At 36.2% G+C, this 14,904-nt stretch overlaps 2 protein-coding genes across 4 annotated transcripts in view; one reads left to right on the forward strand and one right to left on the reverse strand.

Moving 5' to 3' along the window:
* SATL1 (spermidine/spermine N1-acetyl transferase like 1) overlaps positions 1 to 9,212 on the forward strand; it is a 17,548-nt gene extending 8,336 nt beyond the window's left edge. Inside the window, exons 3-6 of the mRNA XM_008700627.2 lie at positions 626 to 706; positions 1,102 to 1,203; positions 1,760 to 1,800; positions 9,042 to 9,212. Of these exons, the coding sequence (XP_008698849.2) occupies positions 626 to 706; positions 1,102 to 1,203; positions 1,760 to 1,800; positions 9,042 to 9,212 (395 nt within the window). The remainder of the gene's footprint in view (positions 1 to 625; positions 707 to 1,101; positions 1,204 to 1,759; positions 1,801 to 9,041) is intronic.
* A 3,092-nt stretch (positions 9,213 to 12,304) lies between these two features.
* The window catches only part of APOOL (apolipoprotein O like), a 111,147-nt gene continuing 108,547 nt past the window's right edge, over positions 12,305 to 14,904 (reverse strand). For all 3 annotated transcript variants that reach the window (XM_008700617.2, XM_040630291.1, XM_040630299.1), the window contains one exon: positions 12,305 to 12,874. In XM_008700617.2, coding sequence (XP_008698839.2) covers positions 12,786 to 12,874 — 89 coding nt within the window. In that variant the 3' untranslated portion in view covers positions 12,305 to 12,785. The remainder of the gene's footprint in view (positions 12,875 to 14,904) is intronic.

Raw genomic sequence — 14,904 nt, forward strand, 5'->3', positions numbered from 1 at the left:
TTTTTTTTTATTGTTATAGAGTGTCTCTGTGTAAGAGATCGGCCTGAGTTAAATGTTTAAGGTATTTTGAGGTCTTTTCTAAGTCTGTGTCTTTACCTGGTCATGCATGGTAGCTTTCTAAATTCTCTGTATATGTGATTGGTTTTAAATACCAAACAAAACAGGTGTGGCTCTTTTTATATCTGGAAGCTGCTTTCTTTGGTGGAGGTTGGAAAAATGGTGGCCAACTTCTAAGCTCTCACCTCAGCATTCAGAGTAGCAATCCATGATCGGAACACAGAACTCCAGTAAGTGGAGGATAAGCCCCCAATGCCTACCCTGGCTCCAGCAAATCACTCAGCAATTCATGTTGCCATCTGTATAGCTGCTACCATGAAGCAAGGGGGCAGGGGAGACTTGTAAGCCACCAGTGGGATGACAGCTGAATTTGACCAAAATTAACTGCAGTTTACCAGCCAAGCTGTCCTCTGGAAGTTGCAAATGTTCAAATAGACTCTAGAGTTCCAGAATATTCACTTCCAGTACAGTTGTACAGGTGAAGAGATGAATTCCTGGTGCTGCCCACTCTATTATCTTTCTTTTATTATAAACTTTCTAACATATCATATATGAATTTATATTTCAGATTTACTCAGGGATGGCTTTGGGGACAATCCCCTTTTCTACTGCCTAATTGCAGAAGTACACAATCAACAAAAACCATCAGGTAAAATAAATCTGACTCTTCCAATTTAATCTGGAGTATACTTTCTCTACCCTGAAAATGAAGAACAGTTTGATAGCATAGAATTACTATCAAACAGAGTAGAAGAGTATAAGTACATAAACTCAGGTTTTTTTTTTTTAAGAAAATGTGTGGTATTTGTAATGCATAGGAAAACTTTGTTAGAATATACATTATTAAAAGATGGATTATTTTTTTAGGATTGTGTTATAAGTGACTTAAATCCACATTATATATTTTCTTGTATTCTTTGACATTTTGTCCAGTAAGCTTTTATTAGTTTAATAAAGAAAACACTAAGATATTCAATTTTAGAGGAAAGAACACTCTAAGAGTCAAAGCATTAACCTCATTGTACCTTCTCTTTCCTCTTCTAGGCAAAGTGACCATTGGATTTGCCATGTACTATTTTACGTACGACCCCTGGATTGGCAAGTTACTTTACCTAGAGGACTTTTATGTCACACAAGCTTACCGAGGTCAAGCTATACTTACATTACTACTTATATTTTAAAAGTTAAAATGGCATATTTTAAGGAGTAGAGATAGGGCTTCAGTATAAATATGGTATTTAAATTAGTTTACGTAACTCGCTTCTATTTCATGAGACTAATCACTATCCTAGTTATCCTTGCATACGGTGAACTCAATCACAGATTAGAAAACAACTTTCTTATTAGTTCCCATCAAGGCTTGAAAAACCCAAATTATCACAGCTATCCTTTTATCTTTAAAAATGTGTTTATATTTTAGGTTGTTTTGTCTGAAAGTGAGTAATGTACTATATTATGAGAGTGACAGGGACTCGTTTCTGCTTCGCCAATCTTTAAATCCAAAATCTTTTCTATTACCTTTGGAACCACTTTACAATTAGAAGAAGATATTAAAAATATTCATGAGTTGAGTTTCAACACAAGCTATTAAGAATATATAACAGCCAGATACAGGGTTTTATGTTTTACTTAAGATTAAAGCAAATAAACCTGTTAAGTGGATTTTTTCAACTCATGTCATTTTCCATGATCTATTTAAAAGGTCTAGGTATTGGAGCTGAAATGTTGAAGAGGTTAAGTCAGGTATGTATTACATTTAGTATTGGTATTCTATATGTTATCATTTTCTTCATTAAATATTATTTAACGGGGTGTAAATTAGATAATTTATCTCACCTTCTGAACAAAACCTCAAAATCCTTATTTTTTATTCCAATTAAAATAGATCTTCAAATCAGATAAACATATAAATTATATTTGAATTACATTTAACCAAAAATTGATTCCTGTAATCTACAACCATACTATATACCACTTTGCTATAAAGCAGAAGTAAGCAAGAGGGAGATTAGAAGGCAATTTTACCTATAAAATAGGTCCATGGTATGAATATAAGAATAGCATAAAAATGACTTCTGAGAAGTTGGAGGAGTAGGAGCCTCCTAAGCTCATTTTGTCCCATGGACACACCTAGAAAACAGCCACATCAGTGCAACCAACCCAGAAAATGAACTAAAGACCAGCAGAACAGACATTCTACAATCAAAGAGAGGAGTCCACATCGAAAGGGGTAGGAGAGGCAGAGACAAGGTCAAGAAACAAATTCCTGGGGAGACTAACCACAAATGGGAGGGACACTACAAGCACATAGAATGGAGAGGATCAGACCCCATACCAGGCAACGCAGGCATGGGGGATCTGCATTGGAAACAAGTCCCCATAACATCTGGCTTTGAAAACCATGGGGCTTAACTTCTCGAGTTTTTACAACCAGTTGGGCTTAACTCTGGGACCTTTAAAAATCAGTGGGCTTAGCACTGACAGGGAGAAGGCAATAGAAAACGGAGTCCCCAACCTTAAAGAGACAGCATAACAAACACCCCACCAAGACAGAGCATAGAAGCAGCAGTATGAAAAATGTGTAGGGTATCCAAGATTTATTTACAAATCTCAGAATATGTGCTGGAGGGGCAGGGATCTTTAGGAGACTACTCCAAGAATAAAAGAGCTGGTGGGAACGATTTCTCTCTTCCCCAAACCCCTACTTCCCAGCCTTGTTAGCTGGATACTTGTGGGAAACAGGAGGTATGCTGCACCTACCTTGCTAATATCATGCATCCCACCCCACATTCTCCTGTGGATCCACTCCATCCATTTCACCCCACTCACCAGGAGTCCCTCCAAAGCAGCTCCTGCCAGGTCTTATTCAGGCAGCTGTGGCAGTGACCTACACCAATCAAAAATGACTCCTGCCTTGGGGAGAGGGAAAGATAACCCTACACATCAGTTAGGCTGCAGCCCTAGCAGTCAATGGCAGTGCAGAGAGTGCCCGGCTGATCAGTGGGTCTGCAGCATCAGCACATGGACTGGGGACAGGCACCTGATATGATAACTGGCCTTGGCCACCAACAAAAACATCTCAGGGATAGCACAGGGAGAGACTCCTGCAGTTTGGGATCACTGCAGCCCTGGCAGATTGGGGACAGGCATCCGGTCTGCCAGCCCTGCCCACCAATAAAAGCCTCTCAAGGTATAAGGTAGGGAGACACCTGCAGGCTGGTGCTACCACAGCCCTAAGAGACAAACTGGGGATAGCATCTGATTTGTTTACAGCCCCTGCCCACCAACATAAGCCTCTTAGGAGACAATGCAGGGAAAGCACTCTGCAGTCTGGTATGACTTCAGTCCCAGAAAACTGGGCTTAGGGCAAGCATTTGGTCTGACTGCTGACAATGCCCAACTATAAGCCTATGACCATAGAATGGCCCCTTAACAGGACAGGACCAAATATGACCCACAAAAATCAAAGAAGGCCACTGCAGCCAACTGGACTGAAAGCAAATGAGGCTTAGCCACAACAGTAGGGCAGGCACAAACCACATACAAGACACCCGTGAAGCACCTGGTTCTGGTGAACAGGGGACATTGTGCTACAGGGCACCACAGGACCTCTTCTTTGTAAGGTAACTACATTCAAGATCAGGAGACATAACTGATTTTCCTAATACATAAAAACAAATGTAGAGAGTTAGACAAAATAAGACAGAGGAATATATCCCAAATGAAAGACCAGGACAAAACCATAACACAAGAGCTAAATGAAATGGAGATAAACAAGATACCTGATAATGAATTCAAACTAATGGTCATAAAGATACTGGACTTGAGAAAGTGGAAAATCACAGGGAAACCTTTAACAAAGTACCAGAAAACAAAAAAGAGCCAATCATATATGAGTAATTTAATAACTGAAATGAAAAATAAACTAGAGGGAATCAATAGATTAGAGGAGGCAGAAGAACAGATCAGTGAGCTGGAAGACAGAGTAATGGAAAACAACAGCTGAACAGGAAAAAGAAAAAAAAAATTTAAAATGAGAATATGTTTAGGGAACTCAGTGACATCATCAAACCTAATAAAATTCACATTATATAGATCCCAAAAAGAGAAAAGAGAAGGGGGCAGAAAATTTATTTGAAGAAATAATAGCTGAAAACTTCTCTAATCTGGGGAAGGAAAGAGACATTCAGATCCAGGAGGCATAGAGAGTCCCCAAGAAAATCAACCCAAGGAGATCCACACCGACACACATAATAATTAAAATGGAAAAAAAAGCAGTGATAAAGAGAGAATTTTAAAAGCAGTAAGAGAAAAGTTATGGGCTCCCTGTCTCCTTCTCCCTCTGCCATTCTCCATGCTTGTGCTCTCTGGCTCTCTGTCAAATAAATCAATAATATCTTAAAAAAAAAATAGAATGGGTTCGAACTAAATCAAACATCAACTTAATATAGACTGCTACACTATATGCATGTTATATATGAGCCTAATGGGAAAAACAAATCAAAATGTAATAGATACACAAAAAATTAAGAGAAAGGAACCCAAGCATATCACTATAGAAAGCTATCAAAGACAACAGAAGTGCAAGAGAAAAAATAGAGAAGAACAGAAAAAATACCTGTAAAACAACTAACAAATGGCAACAAGTTCATACCTATCAATAATTAGTTTGAATGTGGTAAATGAATTAAATGCTCCAATCAAAAGACATAGGGTGACTGAATGGATATAGAAGCAAGACCCACGGATAAGCTGCCTACAGGAGTCTCCCTTCAGAACTAAAGGTACATGCAAATTGAAAGTGAAGGGATGGGAAGATATTTACTATGCAAAAGTAACCTAAAAGCAAGCTGGGGTACCAATACTTAGACAAAATAAACTTTAAAACAAAGACTGTAACAGGAGACAGAGAAGAACACTACATGATTACAAGGGAACAATCCAACAAGAGGATATAATTATTGTAAATATTTATGCACCCAATATAGGAGCATATACATACATAAAGCAGCTATTAACAGACGTAAAGGAAAAAAAAACCTGACATTAATACAATGATAGTAGAGGACTCTAACCTTCAGTTACATCAATGGATAGATCATCCATACAGAAAATCAAGGAAACAGTGGCTTTGAATGAAACATTGGACCAGCTGGATCTAAAAGATATACTCAGAGCATTCCATCCCCAAATAGTGGAATACACATTCTTTTCAAGTGTATCTGGAACATTCTCCAGAACAGATCACAGTTTAGGTCACAAAACAAAAGTCTCCATAAGCTCGAAAAGATTAAAATCTATCATGCATCATTTCTGACTACAATGATATGAAACTAGAAATCAGACACAAGAAAAAATCTGGGAAGAACACAAATACCTGGAGGCTAAATAACATGCTATTGAACAATGAATGGGTCAACCAAGAAATCAGAGGAAATAAAAAAAAAATACATGGAGGCAAATGAAAATGAAAACACAATGATCCAAAATCTTTGGGATCCAGAAAAAGCTGCTTTAAGAAGGAAGATTATAGCAATATAAGGTCTACCTAATAAACTAAGAAAAAGCTCAAATAAAGAGCTAATCTTACACATAAAGGAGCTATACAGAAAGAAGAACAAAGCTCAAAGCCAGTAGAAAGAAGGGAATAATAAAGAATGCAGCAGAAATCAATGTAATAGAAACCAAAAAAGAAAAAAAACCCACACAATACAACAGATCAATGAAACCAGGAGCTAGTTCTTTGAAAAGTGCAACAAAATTGATAAACCTTTAGCCAGACTCACCAAAAAAAGGGAGAGGACTCAAATAAAATTAAAAACGAAGGAGAAATAATAAGCAATGACTCAGAAATACTAAGGATTATAAGAGAATATTATGAAAAATTTTATGCCAACAAATTGGACAACTGAGAGGAAATGGATAAATTCCTAGAAACATACGACCTTCCAAAACTGAATCAGGAAGAAATAGAGAATTTGAACAGACTGCTTACTAGCAATGAAATTGAATCAAACAATCAACAAACTCCAAACAAAAGTTAGGGCCAGATGGCATCACAGGTGAATTCTACCAGACATTTAAAGAAAAGTTAACAACTTTTATTATCAAACTATTCCAAAAAATGGAAAAGGAAGGAAAGCTTCCAAATTCATTCTACAAAGACAGTATTACCATGATTTCAAAACCAGATAAAGACACTACAAAACAACAAAACTAAAGGCAGTATCTCTGATGAACATAGATGCAAAAAATCATCACAAAATATTAGCAAACCAAATCCAAATACTCATTTAAAAAAATTATTCCCTATGATCAAGTGAGATTTATTCCACAGATGCAAGGGTGGTTTAATACTCACAAATCAATCAATGTGATACATCACATTAACAAGAGAAAGGATAAAAAACACATGATCACTTCAACAGTTGCAGCAAAAATACATGACAAAGTACAACATGCATTCATGTCAAAAACTCTGTACAGAGTAGGTCTTAGAGGAAACATACCTCAACACAATAAAGGCCATGTAAGAAAAACCCACAGTTAACAGCATACTAAATGGTGAAAAACTGAGAGCTTTTCCTCTACAATCAGGAACAAGAAAAGAATGCCCACTCTTACTCCTGTTATTCAACATAGTACTAGAAGTCCTAGCCATAGCAATCAGACAACAAAAAGAAATAAAAGGCATCTGACTTGGTAAGGAAGAAGTAAAACTTTCACCCTTTGCAGATGACATGATACTGTATACAGAAAACCCTAAAGACTTCAGCAAAAAACTACTAGAACTGATAAATGCATTCAGTAAAGTCACAGGACACAAAATTAATATATGAAAACCTGTTGCACTCTGATACACTTATAAAGAAGTAGAAAGAGAAATTAAGAAAACAACTGCATTGACAACATGACCAAAAACAGTAAAATACCTAGGAATAAACCTAACCAAGGAGGTGAGCATCTGTACTCCAAAAACCATAAACCACTGATGAAAGAAACTGAAGATGACACAAACAAATGGAAAGGGATTCCACGGCTCATGCAGTGGAAGAACCAATATTCTTAAAATGTCCATACTATCCAAAGCAATCTACAAATTTAATGCGATCCTTATCAAACTACCAACTAATTTTTTACAGAACTATAACAAATAATCCTAAAATATGTACGGAACCAAAAAGACACTGAATACCCAAAGCAATCTCAAAAATGAATAAAACTGGATTTGTTCCCAGATTTGAAGATATATTACAGAATAATGAAGACAGTATGGTACAGGTACAAAAATAGACACATAGATCAATGGAACAGAACTAGTCCAGAAATAAACCCAAGCTTTTGTGGTCAATTAATCTATGACAAAGAAGGAAAAGAATATGCAATGGGAAAGACAGTCTCTTCAACAACTGTGTTGGAAAACAGGACAGCTAAATAAAAATAATGAAACTTGACCACTTTCTTACATTATACACAGAAATAAACTCAAAATGGATTAAAGATCTAAATGTGCAACCTGAAACCATAAAATTCCTAGAAGAAAACAGGCAGTAATTTATTTGACATCAGCCATAGAAACATTTTTTAGATGTCTCACCTGGCAGAGGAAATAAAAATAAAATTATACTATCAGAACTACAGCAAAATAAAAACCTTTTAGACAGGAAAGGAATCCATCAGCAAAACAAAAAGGATACCTACTGAATGGGGGAAGGTATTTGCAAATTACATATCTAATACCAGGTAATATCCAAAATAATGTAAAGAACTTATATAACTCAACACCAAAAGAACCCAAATAATTTAAAAAGCAGGCAGAGGATCTGAATAGACATTTTTTTTCAAAGAAGACATATAGATGGCCAACAGACACGTGAAAAGATGTTCAATATCATTCATCATCAGGGAAATGCAAATTAAAACCACGATGACCTATGACTTTACACTAAAATCAAAAATACAAATAAGTATTGGAAAGGATGTGGGGAAAAAAGGAACCCGCCCTCATTTACTGTTGTTGAGAAAGCCACTGTGGAGAACAGTATGGAGGTTCAAAAAAATTAAAAACAATATTACCATATGATACAGTAATTCCACTACTGAGTATTTACCCAAGGAAAGTGAAAATTCTAATTCAAAAGATATATGGACCCCTATGTCTACTGTAGCATTATTTACAATAGCCAAGCTACAGAAGCAACCTATGTGTTTATCAACAGATGAATGGATAGATGATGTATGTATATTTATATACAAATACATATACACACACAATGGCATATTACTGAGCCATAAAAAGAATGTTACGTTGCCATTTGCAACAGCATGGATGTACCTAGAGGGTATAATTCTAAGTGAAATTAAGCCAGAGAAAGACAAATACTTTGTAATTTCACTCATATGTGGAATTTAAGAAACAAAACTAATGAACAAAGAAAAAAGTCAAACAGAACAACACTCTTAAATACAGAGAACAAACTGGTGGTTGCCAGAGGGGAGGTAGGTGGGGGGGATGGGTGAAATGGATAAGGGGATTAAGAGTACACCTAACTCGATGAGCAATGAGAAATATATAGAACTGCTGAATCATTCATTATACTGTACACCTGAAACTAATATAACACTATATGTTAATTATACTTGAATAAAAAAAAAGTACAGTATAAAAATAAGATCCTTTTGTACTTTGGAAATGCATGTGAAAATTTTAGAACTTTTTCTATAAAGAAAAAAACTGAATTGGATTTACAGAAAAACCAATTAGTAGACTTTGCAAATCATTTTTGGACTTTTCAAAGAAAGAGTTTTAAAACTCAACAGGACGTTTTTTCTTCTTACAGCTTTAGAGAAGTCTAAGAGTTAACTATTGTATTAATATTTGGAAGTATTATACAGACATAGTGCCTTACATATAGACCTTTCATAGATGTGTTAAGGAAGACTACAGCTTCAATTAAAAGTAATCTCTATTTGTTTTTAAACAGATAGCCATCAGAAGTCAATGTAACTGCATGCACTTTCTTGTTGTTGTTTGGAACCAGGCTTCTATTGACTACTATACTCGTCGAGGGGCTTTAGACCTTTCCTCTGAGGAGGGCTGGCATCTGTTCAGGTTTAACAGAAAAGAACTCATGCATATGGCAAAGGAAGCGTAAAAGATGACTCATCTCAACTTGCCCCAACATATGCTCCAACGTTTGAATGTCACCTGAGTCCAACAGCAGTTTGACTTTGAGTATTGTACAATACAGCAAGTGATCAAACTCTGGTTTGTGCAGATCTTTTACTTTGAAACAGATTTGGCAGATACAATCAACTTCCCTTTATCCAAACTAATATACTAATGACTAGCAGCAGAGCTGATGATCCAAAAGAGTAGATAAATCAAGAATCACTTTATACTTGGTGTTAGGATATTTATTTTTTACCTACCATATCTCACTAAAGTTAAGATGTTTATATTTTCACATCTTCAGACAGCTGAAATTGGGATAAGTACAATGATCAACTGGTATCACTTTTTTCTTAGAGGTAAGTAACATGTCTTAGATTTGATGAAATACGGATTCATTTGATTATAAACAGATCTGAGGTACAAAAAATTCATTTAAAATACTGAAGCTAAATTTTGAGGATCTTACTTATGAAAAACTACTAAGTGAACTAGTTCCCTACCTTGAGTAGCTCAAGTACCACTGACTCCTTAACATCATCTCAAAACTACATTTTATCTCTGAGCATTTACAGATCTTTAGTTGTATTTATCTTAGGGAAGATACTACATATAACACTGTATATGCATACTATTTCTTTCCTTTCTAGTAGAAATATAAGCCCTTTGACAGAAGTATAATTACTTTTGTATCCTGTGTTGCAAGCATAGAACATGTGAGTTCCTACTAGGTACCAGGTATTTCATAAGCATAAAAGCTGCACAAAGACGATTCAGTCACACCCACAAGGAGTCTTGTCTGAAAAAATATGAGTTTTAGTTTTATAATAATTTGGATGGATTGTCACAGCTATAAACACCCAAGTGTAAAGGAATGTAGAATAGAGAGCATTTCAATCCTACGTTGGAGGACTGAGAAAGGTGACACTGGAATTAGGTTTGAAGGATGAGTAGGACATTGGAATATGGACAGGATGAAACAGAAAAAAAAATTCTAAGAGGAAATACCAGCACAGGCAGAAAAAAAACCAACTTAAAATAACAAAGCATGTTCAAGGAGCAAGTGATACATTATAGATAAAATATACATTGGCAGTAGGATAGAAAAGGAAAGGCAAGATAGGATTAAAGTTGAATTGGGATCATAAGTGAAGGGCCTTGTATGTCATGCTTAGGAGTCTTGATTTGACTAAATAGGCAATGATGAGCCACTGAAGATTTCAGAGAAGACAACTAACCATAATGGCTGTTAGAAAGACAACTATGTCATAATATGACAGACAGGTTAGAAGAATAGGGTAGCAGACACTGTATGTTAGCTGAAACTCAACACCCATTCCATATCCTGTATTCCTTGCCTTCCTCACCATAGGAAAAAAGATGATTTGCCAATTTTCCTTGAGCTAAGGTGGCTACATGATAAGTTCTGGTCAGAATACAGACAAGAAATCTGAGAGGAGCTATAAGCATTTACTTTTTTGATAATAGAGGGTCAGAAGCATCTAGTATAGAGTTTTTCCTAACTTTTTCTTCCTACATTTAATGTGTATATGCTCCCCAGAGAAACAACAGCCATTTTGTCACCATGAGATGACAAACTGACATACTAAAGAGCAGAATGGAAAGAGAAAATGTTTAGGTCCTTGATAGCACTATGAGCTACTGAATGAACCCTGTACTGCCTAATTCCAGACTTTAAATAGACTCTTATTTAGTATTAACTGGTTTACTGCTACCTTCAAAGAGAACACATTCTCAAGTGACAGAAAGCAAGACTGCTGGAGGGCAGATGAAGGACTACTGTATTAATTCAGGAAGGTGATGATGAAAGGGTAGAGCAGATTTGAAAAACACAGAAATAAAAGAAGAGAGAGGTAGAGACAATTTAGTTTTAGGCATACTAACATTAGGGATACCTATGGGATGTAAGGTAGATGCAATAATAAATAATTAGAAAGTAGGCCTACAGCTCTAGAGAAATATGGGAGCTGGAAATATGAATGATAAGGAAATATAAATGGTGGCTGAAGCCAGTGAAGTATATTGAATGAAAATGAGAGAGCATATAAAATGAGAAAAGATGACTAGGAATGCAACCTGAAGAGCCACAGCATTTTGATTCAGAGCAAGAGAATGAAGAATGACAAGATAAGCAGGAATAACAGAGAACAAAGGGAGGAGTGAGTTTCAGGGAGGGAGTGTTCAAGAGTTAATAATTACAGAAAATTCAAATAGGTATAGAGGCCAGGGAGTCAGAAAGTCAGAGAGGAATCAAAAGTGAGGAAGTAAGAAAGTGACACTAATTATTTTTTTTATGAAGTATGGCAATCATAGTAAAGAGAAAGGAAAGATAGCTTGAGAGGAAGAGGCAGGGTTAAGGAAAGGTTGTTGCTACTATTGTTTTTGGACAAAGGAGATCTGAAACTATAGATTGAGGAAAAAAATTAATGAAAAGATAACCCAAAGACTGAAGATTAAACAGGATAGAATATGGTACTGGGAATGAACCACGAGAGACTATGGACTCTGGGAAACAAACTGAGGGCTTCAGAGGGGAGGGGGGTGGGGGAATGGGATAGACAGGTGATGGGTAGTAAGGAGGGCACGTATTGCATGGTGCACTGGGTGTTATACGCAACTAATGAATCATCAAACTTTACATCAAAAACCAGGGATGTACTGTATGGTGACTAACATAATAAAAAATATTAAAAAAAAAGAATATGGTACTGGGAAACACGGGAAAGAATGAGATCAGGAACACAAATAAGCATTAGCCTTAGACGAAGGGGATGCATGGCTGAAGGTAGAGGGGAAGCAGCTGAAAATGGTCATGTCTAAAAGCTCATGTTTCCTCTTTATGTAATAGTCATCTTTGGCAGGTATAGGAGGCTTAAGAATAAAAGGTCTGAAATAACTCTCTTGGGGAACAGAATAGAAAACCACCTAAAGGAACCAGGATTACCAGGCAGCATTGGTGTGCCTTATAGAATATGGTCCTTTTAAATAGAAGTGTTTTTGGACATTTAAGAGGAGTTGACATTACTAAAACAAAGAGACAAAACCAAGCCCAAGTGTCATAAAATGTGGATATTTTATTCCAGCTCCAGGGAATGAAAAAAAGGGGGGTAACACATCTTTCTACACACCATTCTAATTTAGCTGACATTAATTTGAAAAGCTAAAGCAAATATGTATATGTATCTGTATAAATATTTATATACACACATACATATTTCATCAGTGTTTATATATTTATTCTACTTTTGTTTTTTTATAAACACCCTTAAAAATCATGAAATGCATCCAAATACTTCTATTTCTGCTTCTTCATCAGTCATTTAATATTGTTTGGATTAAATTCACAGATTGTGTTTTAATCCCTTATGTGACTGGCCAAACTGTACATTACATTAGAAGATATGAAGGAAAAACTTTGTTTAAAAGTTATGCCCTAAAAAAAAATTATACTCTCTGTGTCACAGTTACCCTTTACATGATTTTTTCATCATTATTTTCAACTTCATACATCTTGTAGTTCTCTACGTAGACTATTTCAGCTTCTAGTGCTGTACATATCTATATCTTCTGGATGGGACTGCCCGTGATCCATGAGCTTGGGGTCAGGCATAAACTGTGTAGCACCTGATAAAGTATTAAAATGAAAAAAAAATTAGTCATTCATTTCACAAATGTATTGTTGGTACTGGGAATACAGCAGTGAATAAAACGAATACAAATCTCTGTTGATATGGACCTAACACTTAAGTTTGGCAACACAGAAAATAAAATAAAAGATCTATCAGATGGTGGTAAGTGCTATGCAAAAAAGTAAAACAGGGAGGGGCATACAGAGCACTTGGGTGATTTACAATTTTAAACAGGGTGGCCTTCAAAAAAAAGTGGTAACTGAGCAAAGAACTGAAGGAGGTAAGGATGTGAGCCCTGTAGATATCAGAGGAAAAATGCCTTGAAAGTATAATGGACCTGAGGCATGTCTGAGAAACCACAAAATGGTCAGTATGGCTGGAAGAGAACAGGTAAGATGTGGTGATGGTGGGTACAGTGAGAGTGACAGGAGACATACTCAGAAAACAATAGAAGGCTAAGTCATATAGGTCCACGGTAAGGCGTTTCTCTTTTATTTTAATGCTAGATGGACAGTTTTGAGCAGAGAAGTGACCTGATGTTTTAATTTTTTTAAAAGATCCCTCTTGGGGCACCTGGGTGGCTCAGTCGGTTAAGTGTCTGCCTTGGCTCAGGTCATGATCCCAGGGTCCTGGGATCGAGCCCCACGTCGGGCTCCCTACTCAGTGGGGAACCTGCTTCTCCCTCTCCTCCCCACTCATGCTCTCTCTAGCTATCTCTGTCTCTCTCAAATAAATAAATAAAATCTTAAAATAAAAGATCACTCTTGTCTGTAGGGAGAAGAGACGACAGGGAAATGAGGGTGAAAGCAGGGAGGCCAGTAGTAGTGGAGGTGGTAAAAAGAGACTGGAATCTGGATAACTTCTGAAGGTAGAATGCGCAGGATTTCCTAAGTGGATTGAATATGTTGTGTAAGCGAGACTCTACTTAAGAAACTGGAAAGATGGAGTTGACACTCTGGCAAGGAATAATGTGGGAGAAGCATGTTTGGGGGAAGGCGAGATACGTGTCAAGTTTTGAATGTGTTAAATTTGTATTGCTAACTAAACATCTGAGTACAAATGTTGAGTAATCTGTTGGAAATGTGAGTCTCTGGCGCTCAGGAGGGGCCTTGGCTGCTTTATAAATTTTACGGTACTAATTTATATATGGCATTTAAAATTATGGGACTATGAGATCATCTAGAGCATCAGAGAAGAGGTGTAAGGAATGATGAGTCCTCTGGATATTCCATTTTTTTTTAATTTAAGAAAATTAGGAGAATGTATCAGAAAAGGCTGAGAAGGAACAGCCAGTCAGTGAAGTAAGAGAACCAAGAGCAAGTGGTATTCCACAAGCCATGTGAAGAGATTTGTTTCAAGGAAGAGGGAGTAATCACCTGTGTTAAAAGTTACCGATGGATTGCATAACATGGAGACTGAAAATGGACTGGATTTGGCAATGTGTAGATCATTGGAGATCTTGATAAACTGATAGTGTGCCAGGCAAGACACTACTGTTTTTCATGCATTATCTCACATTACCACCATGAGATAGATAATATTTTTATATTACCCTTGTTTTATAGATAAGGACATTTTAATTTACAGAGGTTAAGAAAATTGACCAATCTCGCTTGGCTGATAAATGGAGCCAGGACTGAATCCAGGTTAGTCTGACTCCCTAAAACAACCACCCTGATATATAAAATGGGAGTTAGAGTAGTAACAATGTCACACAATTATTTTAGTATTCAGTATAATAATACATACAAAGTGTTGCATATAAAACCCTGTGCATGGTAAGTAGGTAAGAAACAACTATTTTTATATTTTCTTTGTGATGTAAGAATAAAAATATTTTTTCAGAAATTTGCTTTTAAGTGTTTCTCAAAATCTGACTTAAAATAATTTAGTTATATATGGGAAACATATCTTTTTCCCATAGAGGAATTTAATTTCCAGTTTTATGATGAAAACAAAGGGGAGAAACAGATTTACATACAATGATTTTATGCTGATCTCTTCAGAAACTTTTTCTATTTCATA

Source organism: Ursus maritimus (assembly GCF_017311325.1).
Source record: "Ursus maritimus isolate PB19 chromosome X unlocalized genomic scaffold, ASM1731132v1 scaffold_X1, whole genome shotgun sequence".
Lineage (NCBI taxonomy): Eukaryota > Metazoa > Chordata > Mammalia > Carnivora > Ursidae > Ursus > Ursus maritimus.